General features: G+C 43.8%; 1 protein-coding gene across 1 annotated transcript in view; it reads left to right on the top strand.

Annotated features, from left to right (window-relative positions):
* Positions 1–927: 927 nt before the first annotated feature.
* LOC137522195 (potassium-transporting ATPase alpha chain 2-like) overlaps positions 928–15454 on the top strand; it is a 101485-nt gene continuing 86958 nt past the window's right edge. Inside the window, exons 1-2 of the mRNA XM_068242226.1 lie at positions 928–1015; positions 14870–15070. Of these exons, the coding sequence (XP_068098327.1) occupies positions 928–1015; positions 14870–15070 (289 nt within the window). The remainder of the gene's footprint in view (positions 1016–14869; positions 15071–15454) is intronic.

Here is a 15454-nt window from a genome sequence, read left to right as displayed (position 1 = left end):
TATGTGCGGTCGCCCATGAGTTAAAGCCAAACACTTCTAAAATGCACAGCTAACTTTCAATGTGCATGCAAAATAACACAATGATGATAAAGCAAAACAATTTTATCCAAAGGCAGTAACTCTTTCTGAAATAGATGCAGCTCTGCCCCCGTCTCTGTCTATCCCTGTACCTTCTAACAGCATGACATTGCAAGACAGAATGAGAAACCCCTCCCCTCCTCCCCTTCATAAAGGCCTTTGGAGTGGCCTCTTAGGAATGGTTTCTGGTGCAAGGGGTGCAATTATTAGCCAAGCAGAGGGAATTTCCCATGTTTCCCGCCCGATCTTGTCCCGTCTGACCGCACCCTAGGCTGTATTTCCTCGTTCTTAACTAAGCTGACCACATGTTGAAGTTCACTGCCCGGCTTTTGAGATCCTGAGAGAACAGGGCAGATTTGCTGCGAGACATTTATACATTTATGGCTTCAGCATATTCTGACTCAACTGAAAAAGGCAGGCAGCTACAGTACTCAGATGTCACTATTTGCATGTTCATTCTGGGTCTGAAGCTAAAGAATTATACACAGAAAATCTGCATGACAGCCAGGCAAGTGCATGGTTCATAAAGAATAAACCAAATACAGCAGCTTTCATATCCTTCTTATTTGGGAGTCAATATACCGTAGTCCATAAATAGCAAAATGCTGAAGTATTTTAAAGGAGTTATCAGGCTAAATGGTCAAAATGAGCTTTACTCACCTGGGGCTTTCTCCAACCCCTTGCATCCGACTGTCCCACGCCGACCGCTCCGCTCCCCGCCGCTGTCCCAGTCTCCATTCTCAGTATTCAGGCCAACCACGGGGTCGGCCTTACTGCGGCTGCGTGAAGTGCCACTGTCAATCAAGGCCATGTGGGCCACGGCGAACTGCACAGGCGCAGTACGTGGCCATGATTGACAGTGGCGCTTTGCGCAGCCGCAGTAAGGCCAAGCCCGCGGTCAGCCTGAATACCGAGAACGGAGACCGGGACAGCGGCGGTAGGGTTGAGCCGAAATTTTCGAAATTTCGCGTTACTATAATTACGCATGCGAAATTTGCTATTACGATGCGAAATTATGGTAGCGTAATTGCCATTAAAATCGTAATTGAAAAAACCGTAAGCGTAATTTTCAACGCGTAATTTCGCGTTTCGTTCATAACGTAATTTTGCGTTAAACCATAACGTAATTTTGCGTTAAACCATCCCGTAATTTCGCATTTCTTCGTAATTTCGCGAATTTCGTAATTAAGAATAGTAATAATTGTTGCATCATTGTCAATCTTAGATTTCAGCGGAAATCTAATCAAGGGTCTACTGAGCGATTGTCTAAGCTAGTGTCATACTGCTCGTTGCTAGGGCTGGTCGGAAATGCCCATTTCCAATTCTGCAAATGCTAGTTTTGATTTTCCCAATTTCAGGTTTTCCGATTTTCCAATTATCGGGGAGTATTTTATTGCCATTTTTTGCATAAGAGAATGTAAAAAAGGACAGAAAAAAACAAAACAAATGGAAATCGGAATTTTTGGGAACAATTCTGCATTCTCTGATTGGTCCAATGCTTCCCAGTTCTGTGATTGGGCTGAAATTCCCGAGGTTGTGGTAAGGTAAATTGGATTTGCAGGGAATTACAATTTCCTATTTTCGTATTCCGATCAGAAATGCAGAAATTTAAAGTCAGCTGAGTCCAAATGAGCATCCCTACTTGTTGCATCACAATATTATGCGTTCATCACAAACCTTTTTTTTACCACTTTCAACTCTTAAACGTTCCAAAATCAATCACCAATTATTAGTCATATATATGTTGGGGACAAGTGATTGAAACTGCCAGAAGTATCAACCCATGTATGAACCCCTTATGGACCATTTCAGAAGTAAATTTGTTTCATTAATTACCGATATGTGTGGGAAAAAATAAATGGTCACGTTAAACTTTAAACTATAACATTTCCATATCTCTCGTCCTAAATGTTAACTGACCCATATCCATTATGAAAATCATACTCAGGTAATCCATGTAATATTGAACCAGGTCATCTAGATCGCGCAGTGCCAGCTGACAGCACGGATATAGCAGTAATGTTATAGTTCGCGCCCCACACACAGGTAATTAGGAGATCCCGCAATCTACGGACCCTGAATTACTTCTCCCTCTGTGTTGCTATGACTTGGAGGTGAAATACTATTTAATGCCACCCGGCGAATCAGCGGCAGCAGAGTGAGCCGTCATTCGGCTCGCCCTTTGACCAGCTCACGGGGCAGCCAAACAATACGTACGCTGTAATATTGCTAATGTCATCTGGAAACTTTTTGGAATCAACAATAAGCAATAGTCTTTAGAAGCAGAAAAAAAAGTAACAAAAAATGTCCAAATTAAAAAAAATAAAAATTAATAATCAGTATAATTTCATGATAAATATTCAGTGGTATAATTTCATGACAATTTTAATTCAGCAGACACCCTCCCAAAAAAATATAAAAAGTGGATTCATTAAATTACAAATGCATCCGCACAAAAATCACAGAATGCGTGACATTCTCATGCTCACATTATATGTCACCTACACCGTACAGTTTAGCAAGGTTCAAGAAGTAATAGATGCTTAAGCCTCCCCTTCTGTAGAAACATTCTTGAGATATTTTCTCTCTCTTTACACCTGTTTGCTAGTAAGTCATGCACTACAGGATATACATGAGTGCAGCACAATATGCCAATACATGCATGGAACTACAATCACAATAAATAATAATCTGTATCAGAAAGAAAATGTTTTTGCTAAATACACATTTTTGTGTAAGCATTTTTTGTCACTTAAAATAACTCTTTTTGGACTATTTCATGCTAGCTTTGTTTACAGGCAGCGCTGTTTATGCTTTGCAGCATCCATCATTTTTTATTCTAATGATCTCTGGCAATTTCAGCTCTGAAAAGTTGGGATACCTCCTTTGTTCTTATTTTTTGGGTTTTATAACTTTGGCACCTATTCTCAGTTTATGCATTTTTTTAAATGTAAATGTGCAGTCCTTGCTAGTTGTTTCCTTACTAATGTGTCTACTGACAGCAGTCAGCAGTAAGATGCTCACTGACTCACCAACTTGACTGGAAGATGAGCATTAAGGTTGGGAGACCCACTCAGCCACCATCCTGCATCTCCGAGGTCTGTTCACCAGGTGAGGGTTGTCACAGCTAAGGGATGCTATAAAGGCATTTTTTGACATGTTATAGAGATATGACTTATGCCTGTGGGGTGGGTCAGGCCTAAGACACCCAAGTGCAGAAAATCCAGACAAGAAAAAATGAGATGTTTCTGCTGGAAACTAGATTATTCTACTTTTAGCAGGTAACAAAGTCACCCAAATCTCTTTCAAATGAAGGTTAAAGCATGTTTCCAGCCGATGGGGAGTTGTTGTTTTTTTCCTGTAGAATGTTGCAGTCTGACAGTTTTTATCTCTGTAATAAGAACACAATGAATACATGTCCTGAAGAGAAGTAAACAAGGAACAGGAGGAAATGAGTAATTAATGTAAAGTCTATCTCCATGATTCTTTTTCCATTGACAAAGTAGGGTTTTTGTTTTTGATTTTTGCATTTTGGTGCAATTTTTTGTGCAGCTTTTTTTTTCTCTTTCTTTTTTTTTTTGATAATGCAATTGTGTTTGCATTTAAAAAAAAAAATTAGGTGACACATTTGAACAAGAAAATTGAAAGAAAATCACAAAGCACCGCATTTGGTATTCGATTTTCTTTTGCTCCCATTGACTTTAATCTAAACACAAGCACAAGGAAAATGGATCAGGCAGAGGCCTATATGCAATTAACTTTTTCCCCTGAGTTATCTCCTAAAAGATCATTTTCATCTTCTCTTTAAAACAACTTTTCAGCATTTGACAATTGAAAAAGTACTCAAAGGTTGGTGAAGAGGTACTATCAAAATTATTTTGAGTATTTTCTTGCTTGCATTTTATGGTGAGGTGTGAAAATATCACCTAGGAGAAAACTCAGGAAAAAAAATGAATTGCATACAGGCCAGTGGCTCTTATTTGTTTCACTTTTGCTCCTAAGTTTTCTCCTACGTGATATTTCACATTTTGGCCCATATGCAATTCACTTTTTTTCCTGAGTTTTCTCCTAGGTGAAATTTTTAAACTTGTCAATAAAATGCCTTTTAAGCGGCAAGCAAAAAAAAATGCTCAAAATAATTTTGATAGAACTTTTTCATGCACTTTTTGGTTCTTTTTCAATTGGAAAATGAAAATGTATTTTAAAAAGAAGATGAAAAATTACCCCCTAGGAGTTAACTCATGAGAAAAAGTGAATTGCATAAGGGCACTTATCACTTAAGCTATCAACGAGTGATAATCAGTGGATGAAATCCGAATAGGTTTTATTTATAAGAGCACCTGTGCGGGTGGGTTTAAACTAACCCAGCAGGTGTCTTTTTTAACTGCTTGGATGTGGCGGCAGCCCCAGGACCGCCTAACGCCGATCGGCGTAAAGTCCTTGGGGCTCACAGTGCAGGAGATCGCACGCAGGCTGCGCGCGCATCTCCTGTTTGGGGGGCGGAGCTCCGCCCCTCTTTCAGTCTCGCCCACCCGCACAGGTGCTTTAATTACCTAGATGAAATCCAAATAAAACTTACAAAAAGCAAGAAAGATTTTGATGGTACTTTTTTCACCTACTTTTTGGTACTTTTTAAATTTTAGAGTACTGAAAACGTATTTAAAAACAAAGAAAGAAAGATGATCGACCCTAGAAGAAAATTTAGGAAAAAAAGTCAATTGAATAAGGGCCAATGTGTTTGCATTTTGGAAAAAAATTTGACTAGATCAGTGGAAACAAGGGTCCGGAATTTCAATGATAATCACATTGCTCTTGAGTTCTGGGGGATTCGCAAATTATCCGCAAAAACGCTGCACAGCGCTGTACAGAGGAAATTGAGCAAAATCAGTAAATTACAAGAATAAAAAATGATGGAAACAGGCTTTAAGGGATAAGTGAACTTGTAAAACAGGTAACATAAAAATATTTAGAGTTAACTCCTGAAAATAATTTGCATTTAGGCTGCTTACACACAGGGACGTTACAGGCGCACGTTAGTGCGCCTGTAACGCTCCCCCAAAGCACAGCAATGTAACACAAGTGGGCTGTTCACACAGCCCATGTTGCGTTACATGTAACGCTGCACGTTATCCGGAAAGTGCAGCATGCTACGGCGTTGGAGCGGCTATAGCCGCGTTAGACTGTTTGCACATGCTCAGTGGGGGGCAGAGAGGAGGCGGGGAGAGCCAGCTACAGTAGCCGTTCACATGGCTACTTAATATTCACTGCACTGGCGGCAGCTGATTGGCCGGCAGGACCACGTGATGCGGAGTGTCTCGCTCCGCATCACGTGGTCCCGCCGGCCAATCAGCGCCACTCTGGGAGACCTTATAGGGATAGAGCCACCTAACGCGGCTCACTCTACTGTCCTTTCTTGCAGCACCGTACGTTGTGTTAGGTGCACGTTATGCGACCTTAACGTGGCACCTAACGCAACGTCTTGGTGTGTAAGTAGCCTTAAGGTTACAAATTTTTCTCACAGAACACAATTCATTATATAAACAGAATTAATTTCCAGGAATTCCTAACACTTTTTTCTTCTTTTTTTTTTCAAATGGAAATTGCCTCTGTAAAGTTTAAATATTTTTTGGCTCCACAATTTCCTGGGGGTCCGTTATTAAAATTATGCACAGGTGGTCATCATAACTGACGTTGCATCATTTATGTTTCATTTAAAAAAGCATATTAGGAAAAGAAAGATAACCAAAAAAAATAAATAAAAATAAAATCAGATGTAGGTAAAAGCGGAGATGAAGCATTTTGAGTTGCACAGGAGCGCAGCTCTGAATACACTGTATTTTGCAGCAACCATACCTTTTTTTACTCTGATGATCTTTAGCAACCTCAGTAGAGTTTCTTGCAAATTTTCGACAAAGTCATTTTCACATCAAAAATGCTATTTTTGATTTTGAGAATATGGTTAAAAAAAAATCTTTTGGATGCGAAAATTTGTGGAAAGCACAAAAAAGCATTACTTTAGCATGAAAATTTATGAAAATTCGAATACGTGAAAAAAAAAATACGTGAAAAACACATAAAAGCTATTTATTGCGAAAATTTGTGAAAAAAAGTGAAATATCACAAACTTCTTACAAAATAATTTTCGATGGCATTTTTTATTCGAAAGTCAAATTTTACATTATTTTGGCAAACATTAATGCAAAAAGAATGTCGCCATTTTTGCTCACCTCAAGTCGTGAAAAGTATTGTGTGTCCCCCAGTTTTCTCTCTTCTTTATGTTTGGATTTATGCAGATTGTGGCACCTATTCTCTGTTTTAGATTTGTATGCATGTTAACGTGCAGTAGTTGTTTTTTATTTTCTTACTAACTTGCCTACTGACAGCCATATGATGCTCACTGACTTACCCAGTTGAAGATCAGCATTAATGTTGGAAGAATATGTCAGCCATCCTGCATCACTGAGGAGTATGACCTTGTTTGGATCAGTGTGAGCTAACTGATGCTGTAAAGGTATGCACTGAATGTACAAAGACACATCCTATGCCCATTGGCTGGGTCAGCCCATGACATCAGAGTTCAGAAAATTCAGACAAGAAAAATTAAGACATTTCTGCTGGAAACTAGTTTATTCTACTTTCAGCAGGTAACTAAGAAAGCCAAACATCTTTCGATTAAATGTTAAGCATATTTCTAGGAGATATCACTGTCAGCTAAAGACAAAATAGCCTGTGCTCACGCTATTCAGTTATATACTTGCCAACAAGTGCTGGACATGGTATATTGTGCAGATACTTAAGTATATTGCCAGGAAGGATATGTTGCCTAATCATGTTGTTTGAGGGAACTCGTTGCCTAATTATGGCGTTTGGTGCATATGCCTGCTTAACCCCCTTGCCGTTCCAATTATATCGACAAGGGGGCGGCGCAGCACTTTTTTTAAAAAATTTTTAATTCATGTAGCTAGCCTAGCGCTAGCTACATGATAGTCGCTGATAAGCGGCATCCCCCTAAGTACTTCAATCGCCGCCGGCGATCTTTGCAAGCAGGAAATCCCGTTCAGAACGGGATTTCCTGCTGGGCTTCCCCCGTTGCCATGGCGAAGGGGCTGGATGACATCACCGACGTCATGGACGTCGGGACGTCAGAGGGAATCCCGATCCACCCCTCAGCACTGCCTGGCACTGATTGGCCAGGCTGCGCAAGGGGTCTGGAGGGGCGGCGCGTCGGGCAGCGGTGAATCGGCGGCGAGCAGCGGTGATCGAGAAATGCACGCAGCTAGCAAAGTGCTAGCTGCGTGCAATAAAAAAAAATTGAAAATTGGCCCAGCGGGGCCTGAGAAATCCTCCTACGCAGGTTACTCCGAGCTGAGCTCGGGATAACCGGCAAGGAGATTAATGATGACCTAAGAGTCTATGGACTTGATTCACAAAGCTTACTTATTTTTTACCTCAACTGTAAGGGGTGATATTGTATGAGAAAAACACATAAGGATAGATAATTCATGATATTAACAGATAAGGGGCCTGATTCACAAAGCGGTGATAACCCAGTTATCACACCTAAAAGATTTTAGGTGTGATAAGCTTTGCACCGCTGAATTAGCACCGCTTTGTGCTGCTGATCGCGCGCAAAGTCCCACGCGCAAAGTTGTGAGTGTGCAATCGCGTAATTGCGCGTGCAACGTCCATAGGGCTTAATGGGCGCATCGCGCGCCAGTTTCTTCTTATCACGCTTAAACTGAGTTTAGGTGTGATAAAGGGCTTTTCACTGGCGTGCAAACAGTTTGCACTGCTTTGTGAATCAGGCCCCAGGAGAGATAAATCATGAGTTAAATTGAACCTGTAGTGACCAGTATATGGAGGCTGCCATATAAATTTCCTTTTAAGCAATCCCAGTTGCCTGGCAGCCCTGCTGATCTATTTGGCTTCAGTAGTTTCTGGATCACACCAGAAACAAGCATGAAGTTAATCTTGTCAATCAATTTACAGAAATGTCAGAAACATCTGATCTGCTGCATGGTTGTTCAGGGTCTATGATTAAAAGTGTTAGGCCCAGTGCACACCAAAACCGCTAGCAGATCCACAAAACGCTAGCGGTTTTTGGAGCTGATTTCAGAGCGATTCTAGGTATGTTTAGAGACGTTTTCTAAACACACCTAGCGGTTTTGGGTGCGTTTTTGGGTAGCAGATTTCAGATATTGTTACAGTAAAAGCTGTTACTGAACAGCTTCTGTAACAAAAACGCCTGGCAAACCGCTCTGAAGTCGCGTTTTTCAGAGCGGTTTGCGTTTTTCCTATACTTTACATTGAGGACGAAACGCTTCAGAAAACCGCAAACGTGCAGCAGGAGGCACGTTTGCGGCTTGGCAAAAACCTCAAACCGCCGGTGTGCACCATCCCATTGCAATACATTAGGCAAGCGTTTTTACAGGCGGATGCGGGCGGCGGATCGCTCCAAAAACCGCTCGGTGTGCACTAGGCCTTAGAGGCAGAGGATTAGTAGGACAGCCAGGCAACTGGTTTTGCTTAACAGGAAATACTAAATATGGCAGCCTCCATTTACCTTTTGCTTCAGGTTTCCTTTAAGTCAAATAAAGAAGAGATAAACCATGCGATAAGTAGACAAAGTAGAGGCTGAACAGTATTTTACTTGTATGAATGTAACCATTATCAGAGTTTGTTAGTGCTTTGTGTTAATAATTTTAGGCCCTTGATTTGGCCTGAGGAAGTGGGTAGGGACCCACGAAACGTGTTGCCAGGTCTATTAAAGTTCATTTTATATGGATTTGTCTCCATTGAGGTAAGCCACCTTAAATTTCATTTATTTTATTGTTTTAAATTAATCGTATCATTCTCTGGGTTACTTTTCATTCTGCTGTGCATGCGATAAGTAACCCCCCGTTCTCCTCGGTCCCCCTCCTTTGCCTGCTAAATGCCCCCCGCAGCCTCTTCTGGATTGGCTGGGTTGGGCAGTAGTGCTCAGGCACTGGTTCGGCTGTGGCCAGGATCGCTTTGTGCATAATGTCCTGGCTACGCCATGGGGCTTCCTCCAGCCCCTGGAAGCCTATGTGTCCCTTGCCACAACTCTGCTCCAAGCCTTTCTCCCAGGATCCCCTGCATAGTGGCCTTCTGCACAGTACTTCTGCACCTTCACAGAATGCTCCCAGTCACGATATCGAGAAAGGTGTGGCGATGTGCTCACACATACTCAAAGGCTGCCTAGCTGGTCAGTGGCTGCTATGGAGGCAACCCTGGGAGAACTGCTTGGAGCAGAGCTACAGCGAAGGACACATAGGGCTTGATTCACAAATCAGTGCTAACCTACTTAGCACGTCTAAAGTCTTTAGACGCGCTAACCAGGGTGCTAAGTAGATTAGCACCGGATTTCTCAATCAGATCGCGCGCTAACTTTGCGCGAGCAAAGTTTTACGCTCGCAAAGTTTTACGCGCGCTAAGTCCCATAGGCTTTAATGGGCACTTCGCGCGGAGCGCCCTGCGCTCTGTGCAGTACACGCGTTAAGTTTTATGCGCATAAAGTTTTGCGCGCGTAAAGTTTTATGTGCGAAAAGCTTGTTTAGACGTGCTAAGGGGGTTTTCACAGGCATGCTAACAGTTAGCACCGCTTTGTGAATCAAGCCCATAGGCTTCCAGGGGCTGGAGAAAGCCCCAGGTAAGTAGATCTGATTTTTTTTCACTTCCTTTGTGTTTTCTTTAATGTTTTCATCATTAACATGTTATCAGCAGTGTTTTCTCAGCCAAATAGAAGTGTTTTGCCTTCTATTTAAGTAAGCTATTCAATTATCTATTCTGGTGGTCGATCTATCCTTAGATTCACTTGTTAAAGTGAACCTTTGCCTCTCTCCTCTGATGTCTGTTACTTTCTTCAGCCTTATTACATGCGTAACGTTGATTGGCTGTTAAGTAATCAGATGTTTTATATTGATTTAATAGCAACCTGGCATTTGTTATGTGTTAATTATCTCTATAAGTATGGTACTGATTTTACACACACTCTGTGCAGACAGTTTGTTGTAGCAACAGAGAGAGAGACGCAGGGTTGCTACAAAGAGGGGGCGGAGCATACAGCCGAATCAGCCATGCTTGTCAAGCCCTGCCCACCTACCAGACTGTGCCAAGAGTAAATACGGGAGCGCATAAAAGGCCATTGGCTGGTCTCTATCCTGAAGCTCCCACGTGGCTATTTGAAGTAACAAGACTATTGTCCACCCTACCTATAATCGCCTTTTGCCAATAAAAAAGCAAGTTTATTTAGTGCTGACCCCTCCTCTCTTCTTCTTGTCTCCTTAGGTAAGTAACTTTTTTATTTTCAGATAGCTTAAGTTTGCCTTAAATCGAATCAAGGGGGAATCAAATACATTTTTGGGGCCATAAGCAATTCGAGGAGATAAGAAGCTTAAAACATGCGAGCTTCTTATCTCCTCACATCGCTCAGGATTTACCAGCAAATTCAATTGCCAGTTTCACCTGAGCGATGTCCTTGTGTAAAGGAGCATAACTCAGGCGAATACTAGGTTTTTGCTGAGCGATGCTCCTGTGTAGTGAGCGATGTGGAGCGAGGCATCAGTGCCGGGGAGCTGTCCTTCAGCACCACAGCACTGCAGCCTTGCTCCCCGGGAGATGAGCGCGCATCCGTCGCAAGAGCCAGCCTTTGCTCTTACCCGCTGTCCGTCGTCTCCTGCCGCTCATGTTGCCAGGTCTATTAAAGTTCATTTTATATGGATTTGTCTCCATTGAGGTAAGCCACCTTAAATTTCATTTATTTTATTGTTTTAAATTAATCGTATCATTCTCTGGGTTACTTTTCATCCTGCTGCGCATGCGATAAGTAACCCCCCGTTCTCCTCGGTCCCCCTCCTTTGCCTGCTAAATGCCCCCCGCAGCCTCTTCTGGATTGGCTGGGTTGGGCAGTAGTGCTCAGGCACTGGTTCGGCTGTGGCCAGGATCGCTTTGTGCATAATGTCCTGGCTACGCCATGGGGCTTCCTCCAGCCTCTGGAAGCCTATGTGTCCCTTGCCACAACTCTGCTCCAAGCCTTTCTCCCAGGATCCCCTGCATAGTGGCCTTCTGCACAGTACTTCTGCACCTTCACAGAATGCTCCCAGTCACGATATTGAGAAAGGTGCGGCGATGTGCTCACACATACTCAAAGGCTGCCTAGCTGGTCAGTGGCTGCTATGGAGGCAACCCTGGGAGAACTGCTTGGAGCAGAGCTACAGCGAAGGACACATAGGGCTTGATTCACAAATCAGTGCTAACCTACTTAGCACGTCTAAAGTCTTTAGACGCGCTAACCAGGGTGCTAAGTAGATTAGCACCGGATTTCTCAATCAGATCGCGCGCTAACTTTGCGCGAGCAAAGTTTTACGCTCGCAAAGTTTTACGCGCGCTAAGTCCCATAGGCTTTAATGGGCACTTCACGCGGAGCGCCCTGCGCTCTGTGCAGTACACGCGTAAAGTTTTATGCGCATAAAGTTTTGCGCACGTAAAGTTTTATGTGCGAAAAGCTTGTTTAGACGTGCTAAGGGGGTTTTCACAGGCATGCTAACAGTTAGCACCGCTTTGTGAATCAAGCCCATAGGCTTCCAGGGGCTGGAGAAAGCCCCAGGTAAGTAGATCTGATTTTTTTTCACTTCCTTTGTGTTTTCTTTAATGTTTTCATCATTAACATGTTATCAGCAGTGTTTTCTCAGCCAAATAGAAGTGTTTTGCCTTCTATTTAAGTAAGCTATTCAATTATCTATTCTGGTGGTCGATCTATCCTTAGATTTACTTGTTAAAGTGAACCTTTGCCTCTCTCCTCTGATGTCTGTTACTTTCTTCAGCCTTATTACATGCGTAACGTTGATTGGCTGTTAATTAATCAGATGTTTTATATTGATTTAATAGCAACCTGGCATTTGTTATGTGTTAATTATCTCTATAAGTATGGTACTGATTTTACACACACTCTGTGCAGACAGTTTGTTGTAGCAACAGAGAGAGAGACGCAGGGTTGCTACAAAGAGGGGGCGGAGCATACAGCCGAATCAGCCATGCTTGTCAAGCCCTGCCCACCTACCAGACTGTGCCAAGAGTAAATACGGGAGCGCAAAACGGCCATTGGCTGGTCTCTATCCTGAAGCTCCCACGTGGCTATTTGAAGTAACAAGACTATTGTCCACCCTACCTATAATCGCCTTTTGCCAATAAAAAAGCAAGTTTATTTAGTGCTGACCCCTCCTCTCTTCTTCTTGTCTCCTTAGGTAAGTAACTTTTTTATTTTCAGATAGCTTAAGTTTGCCTTAAATCGAATCAAGGGGGAATCAAATACATTTTTGGGGCCATAAGCAATTCGAGGAGATAAGAAGCTTAAAACATGCGAGCTTCTTATCTCCTCACATCGCTCAGGATTTACCAGCAAATTCAATTGCCAGTTTCACCTGAGCGATGTCCTTGTGTAAAGGAGCATAACTCAGGCGAATACTAGGTTTTTGCTGAGCGATGCTCCTGTGTAGTGAGCGATGTGGAGCGAGGCATCAGTGCCGGGGAGCTGTCCTTCAGCACCACAGCACTGCAGCCTTGCTCCCCGGGAGATGAGCGCGCATCCGTCGCAAGAGCCAGCCTTTGCTCTTACCCGCTGTCCGTCGTCTCCTGCCGCTCATGTTGCCAGGTCTATTAAAGTTCATTTTATATGGATTTGTCTCCATTGAGGTAAGCCACCCTAAATTTCATTTATTTTATTGTTTTAAATTAATCGTATCATTCTCTGGGTTACTTTTCATCCTGCTGCGCATGCGATAAGTAACCCCCCGTTCTCCTCGGTCCCCCTCCTTTGCCTGCTAAATGCCCCCCGCAGCCTCTTCTGGATTGGCTGGGTTGGGCAGTAGTGCTCAGGCACTGGTTCGGCTGTGGCCAGGATCGCTTTGTGCATAATGTCCTGGCTACGCCATGGGGCTTCCTCCAGCCTCTGGAAGCCTATGTGTCCCTTGCCACAACTCTGCTCCAAGCCTTTCTCCCAGGATCCCCGGCATAGTGGCCTTCTGCACATTACTTCTGCACCTTCACAGAATGCTCCCAGTCACGATATCGAGAAAGGTGCGGCGATGTGCTCACACATACTCAAAGGCTGCCTAGCTGGTCAGTGGCTGCTATGGAGGCAACCCTGGGAGAACTGCTTGGAGCAGAGCTACAGCGAAGGACACATAGGGCTTGATTCACAAATCAGTGCTAACCTACTTAGCACGTCTAAAGTCTTTAGACGCGCTAACCAGGGTGCTAAGTAGATTAGCACCGGATTTCTCAATCAGATCGCGCGCTAACTTTGCGCGAGCAAAGTTTTACGCTCGCAAAGTTTTACGCGCGCTAAGTCCCATAGGCTTTAATGGGCACTTCACGCGGAGCGCCCTGCGCTCTGTGCAGTACACGCGTAAAGTTTTATGCGCATAAAGTTTTGCGCACGTAAAGTTTTATGTGCGAAAAGCTTGTTTAGACGTGCTAAGGGGGTTTTCACAGGCATGCTAACAGTTAGCACCGCTTTGTGAATCAAGCCCATAGGCTTCCAGGGGCTGGAGAAAGCCCCAGGTAAGTAGATCTGATTTTTTTTCACTTCCTTTGTGTTTTCTTTAATGTTTTCATCATTAACATGTTATCAGCAGTGTTTTCTCAGCCAAATAGAAGTGTTTTGCCTTCTATTTAAGTAAGCTATTCAATTATCTATTCTGGTGGTCGATCTATCCTTAGATTTACTTGTTAAAGTGAACCTTTGCCTCTCTCCTCTGATGTCTGTTACTTTCTTCAGCCTTATTACATGCGTAACGTTGATTGGCTGTTAATTAATCAGATGTTTTATATTGATTTAATAGCAACCTGGCATTTGTTATGTGTTAATTATCTCTATAAGTATGGTACTGATTTTACACACACTCTGTGCAGACAGTTTGTTGTAGCAACAGAGAGAGAGACGCAGGGTTGCTACAAAGAGGGGGCGGAGCATACAGCCGAATCAGCCATGCTTGTCAAGCCCTGCCCACCTACCAGACTGTGCCAAGAGTAAATACGGGAGCGCAAAACGGCCATTGGCTGGTCTCTATCCTGAAGCTCCCACGTGGCTATTTGAAGTAACAAGACTATTGTCCACCCTACCTATAATCGCCTTTTGCCAATAAAAAAGCAAGTTTATTTAGTGCTGACCCCTCCTCTCTTCTTCTTGTCTCCTTAGGTAAGTAACTTTTTTATTTTCAGATAGCTTAAGTTTGCCTTAAATCGAATCAAGGGGGAATCAAATACATTTTTGGGGCCATAAGCAATTCGAGGAGATAAGAAGCTTAAAACATGCGAGCTTCTTATCTCCTCACATCGCTCAGGATTTACCAGCAAATTCAATTGCCAGTTTCACCTGAGCGATGTCCTTGTGTAAAGGAGCATAACTCAGGCGAATACTAGGTTTTTGCTGAGCGATGCTCCTGTGTAGTGAGCGATGTGGAGCGAGGCATCAGTGCCGGGGAGCTGTCCTTCAGCACCACAGCACTGCAGCCTTGCTCCCCGGGAGATGAGCGCGCATCCGTCGCAAGAGCCAGCCTTTGCTCTTACCCGCTGTCCGTCGTCTCCTGCCGCTCGTCGCTACCGCGGGACCTGCTGGGACCTTTGGCAAAAAACATCCCTCTTTCGTTTCCGTCTCGCCGCATGTCCCACCCCGCTCCTCCGCTCATTCTTCCTCTGTCTCTCTGTTAATTCTTGGAGCCCGGCAAAGCATCTTTGAGTCTCCCACCGGGGCTCTCCATTCATCCACTAGGTGGCCCAATGAGAATCATCCTGATTCTAATTGGACTAATGAGAATCAGGATGATTCTCATTGGGCCACCTAGTGGACGAATTGGGAGCTCCGGCGGGAGACTCAAAGATGCTTTGCCGGGCTCCGAGAATAAACAGAGAGACGGAGGAAGAATGAGCGGAGGAGCGGCGTGGGACATGCGGCGAGACGGGAATGAAGAAGGTATGTATTTTCGTTACATTTTAAGTAGGTAAGGTGTCAAAACTGACATCTGGGGTTTCCTTAGTAAAGGAGGCTCCCAGATGCCAAAAACAGCTTGCCGACACCGGCGATAGGTCTTTTCGCCTGCTCAGAGCAGGTGAAAAATTAACATCTATGTTTGGCGGGAAGCATCGCCTCCCGGAGGTTGCAAAATGCATTTGCATAGGGGAAAAGTTGCTGGGCGATTATATCGCCGAAGCGAGTTCTTCTCCGCCCGGGGGGGGGGGGGGGGGGGGGGGGGCGGGGGGGGTTGTTAAATGCAATTGCATTAGGCGACCTTACTGACGCCTAATTTAAGAACTCGCCAGCACTTAGCGCTGACGAGTTTGGTAATTGCATCGAGCT

The sequence above is a fragment of the Hyperolius riggenbachi genome, chromosome 6 (genome assembly GCF_040937935.1).
Source record: "Hyperolius riggenbachi isolate aHypRig1 chromosome 6, aHypRig1.pri, whole genome shotgun sequence".
Taxonomy (NCBI): domain Eukaryota; kingdom Metazoa; phylum Chordata; class Amphibia; order Anura; family Hyperoliidae; genus Hyperolius; species Hyperolius riggenbachi.
Note: the sequence above shows the minus strand (reverse complement) of the source record. Positions and strands in the feature narration are given on the sequence as shown.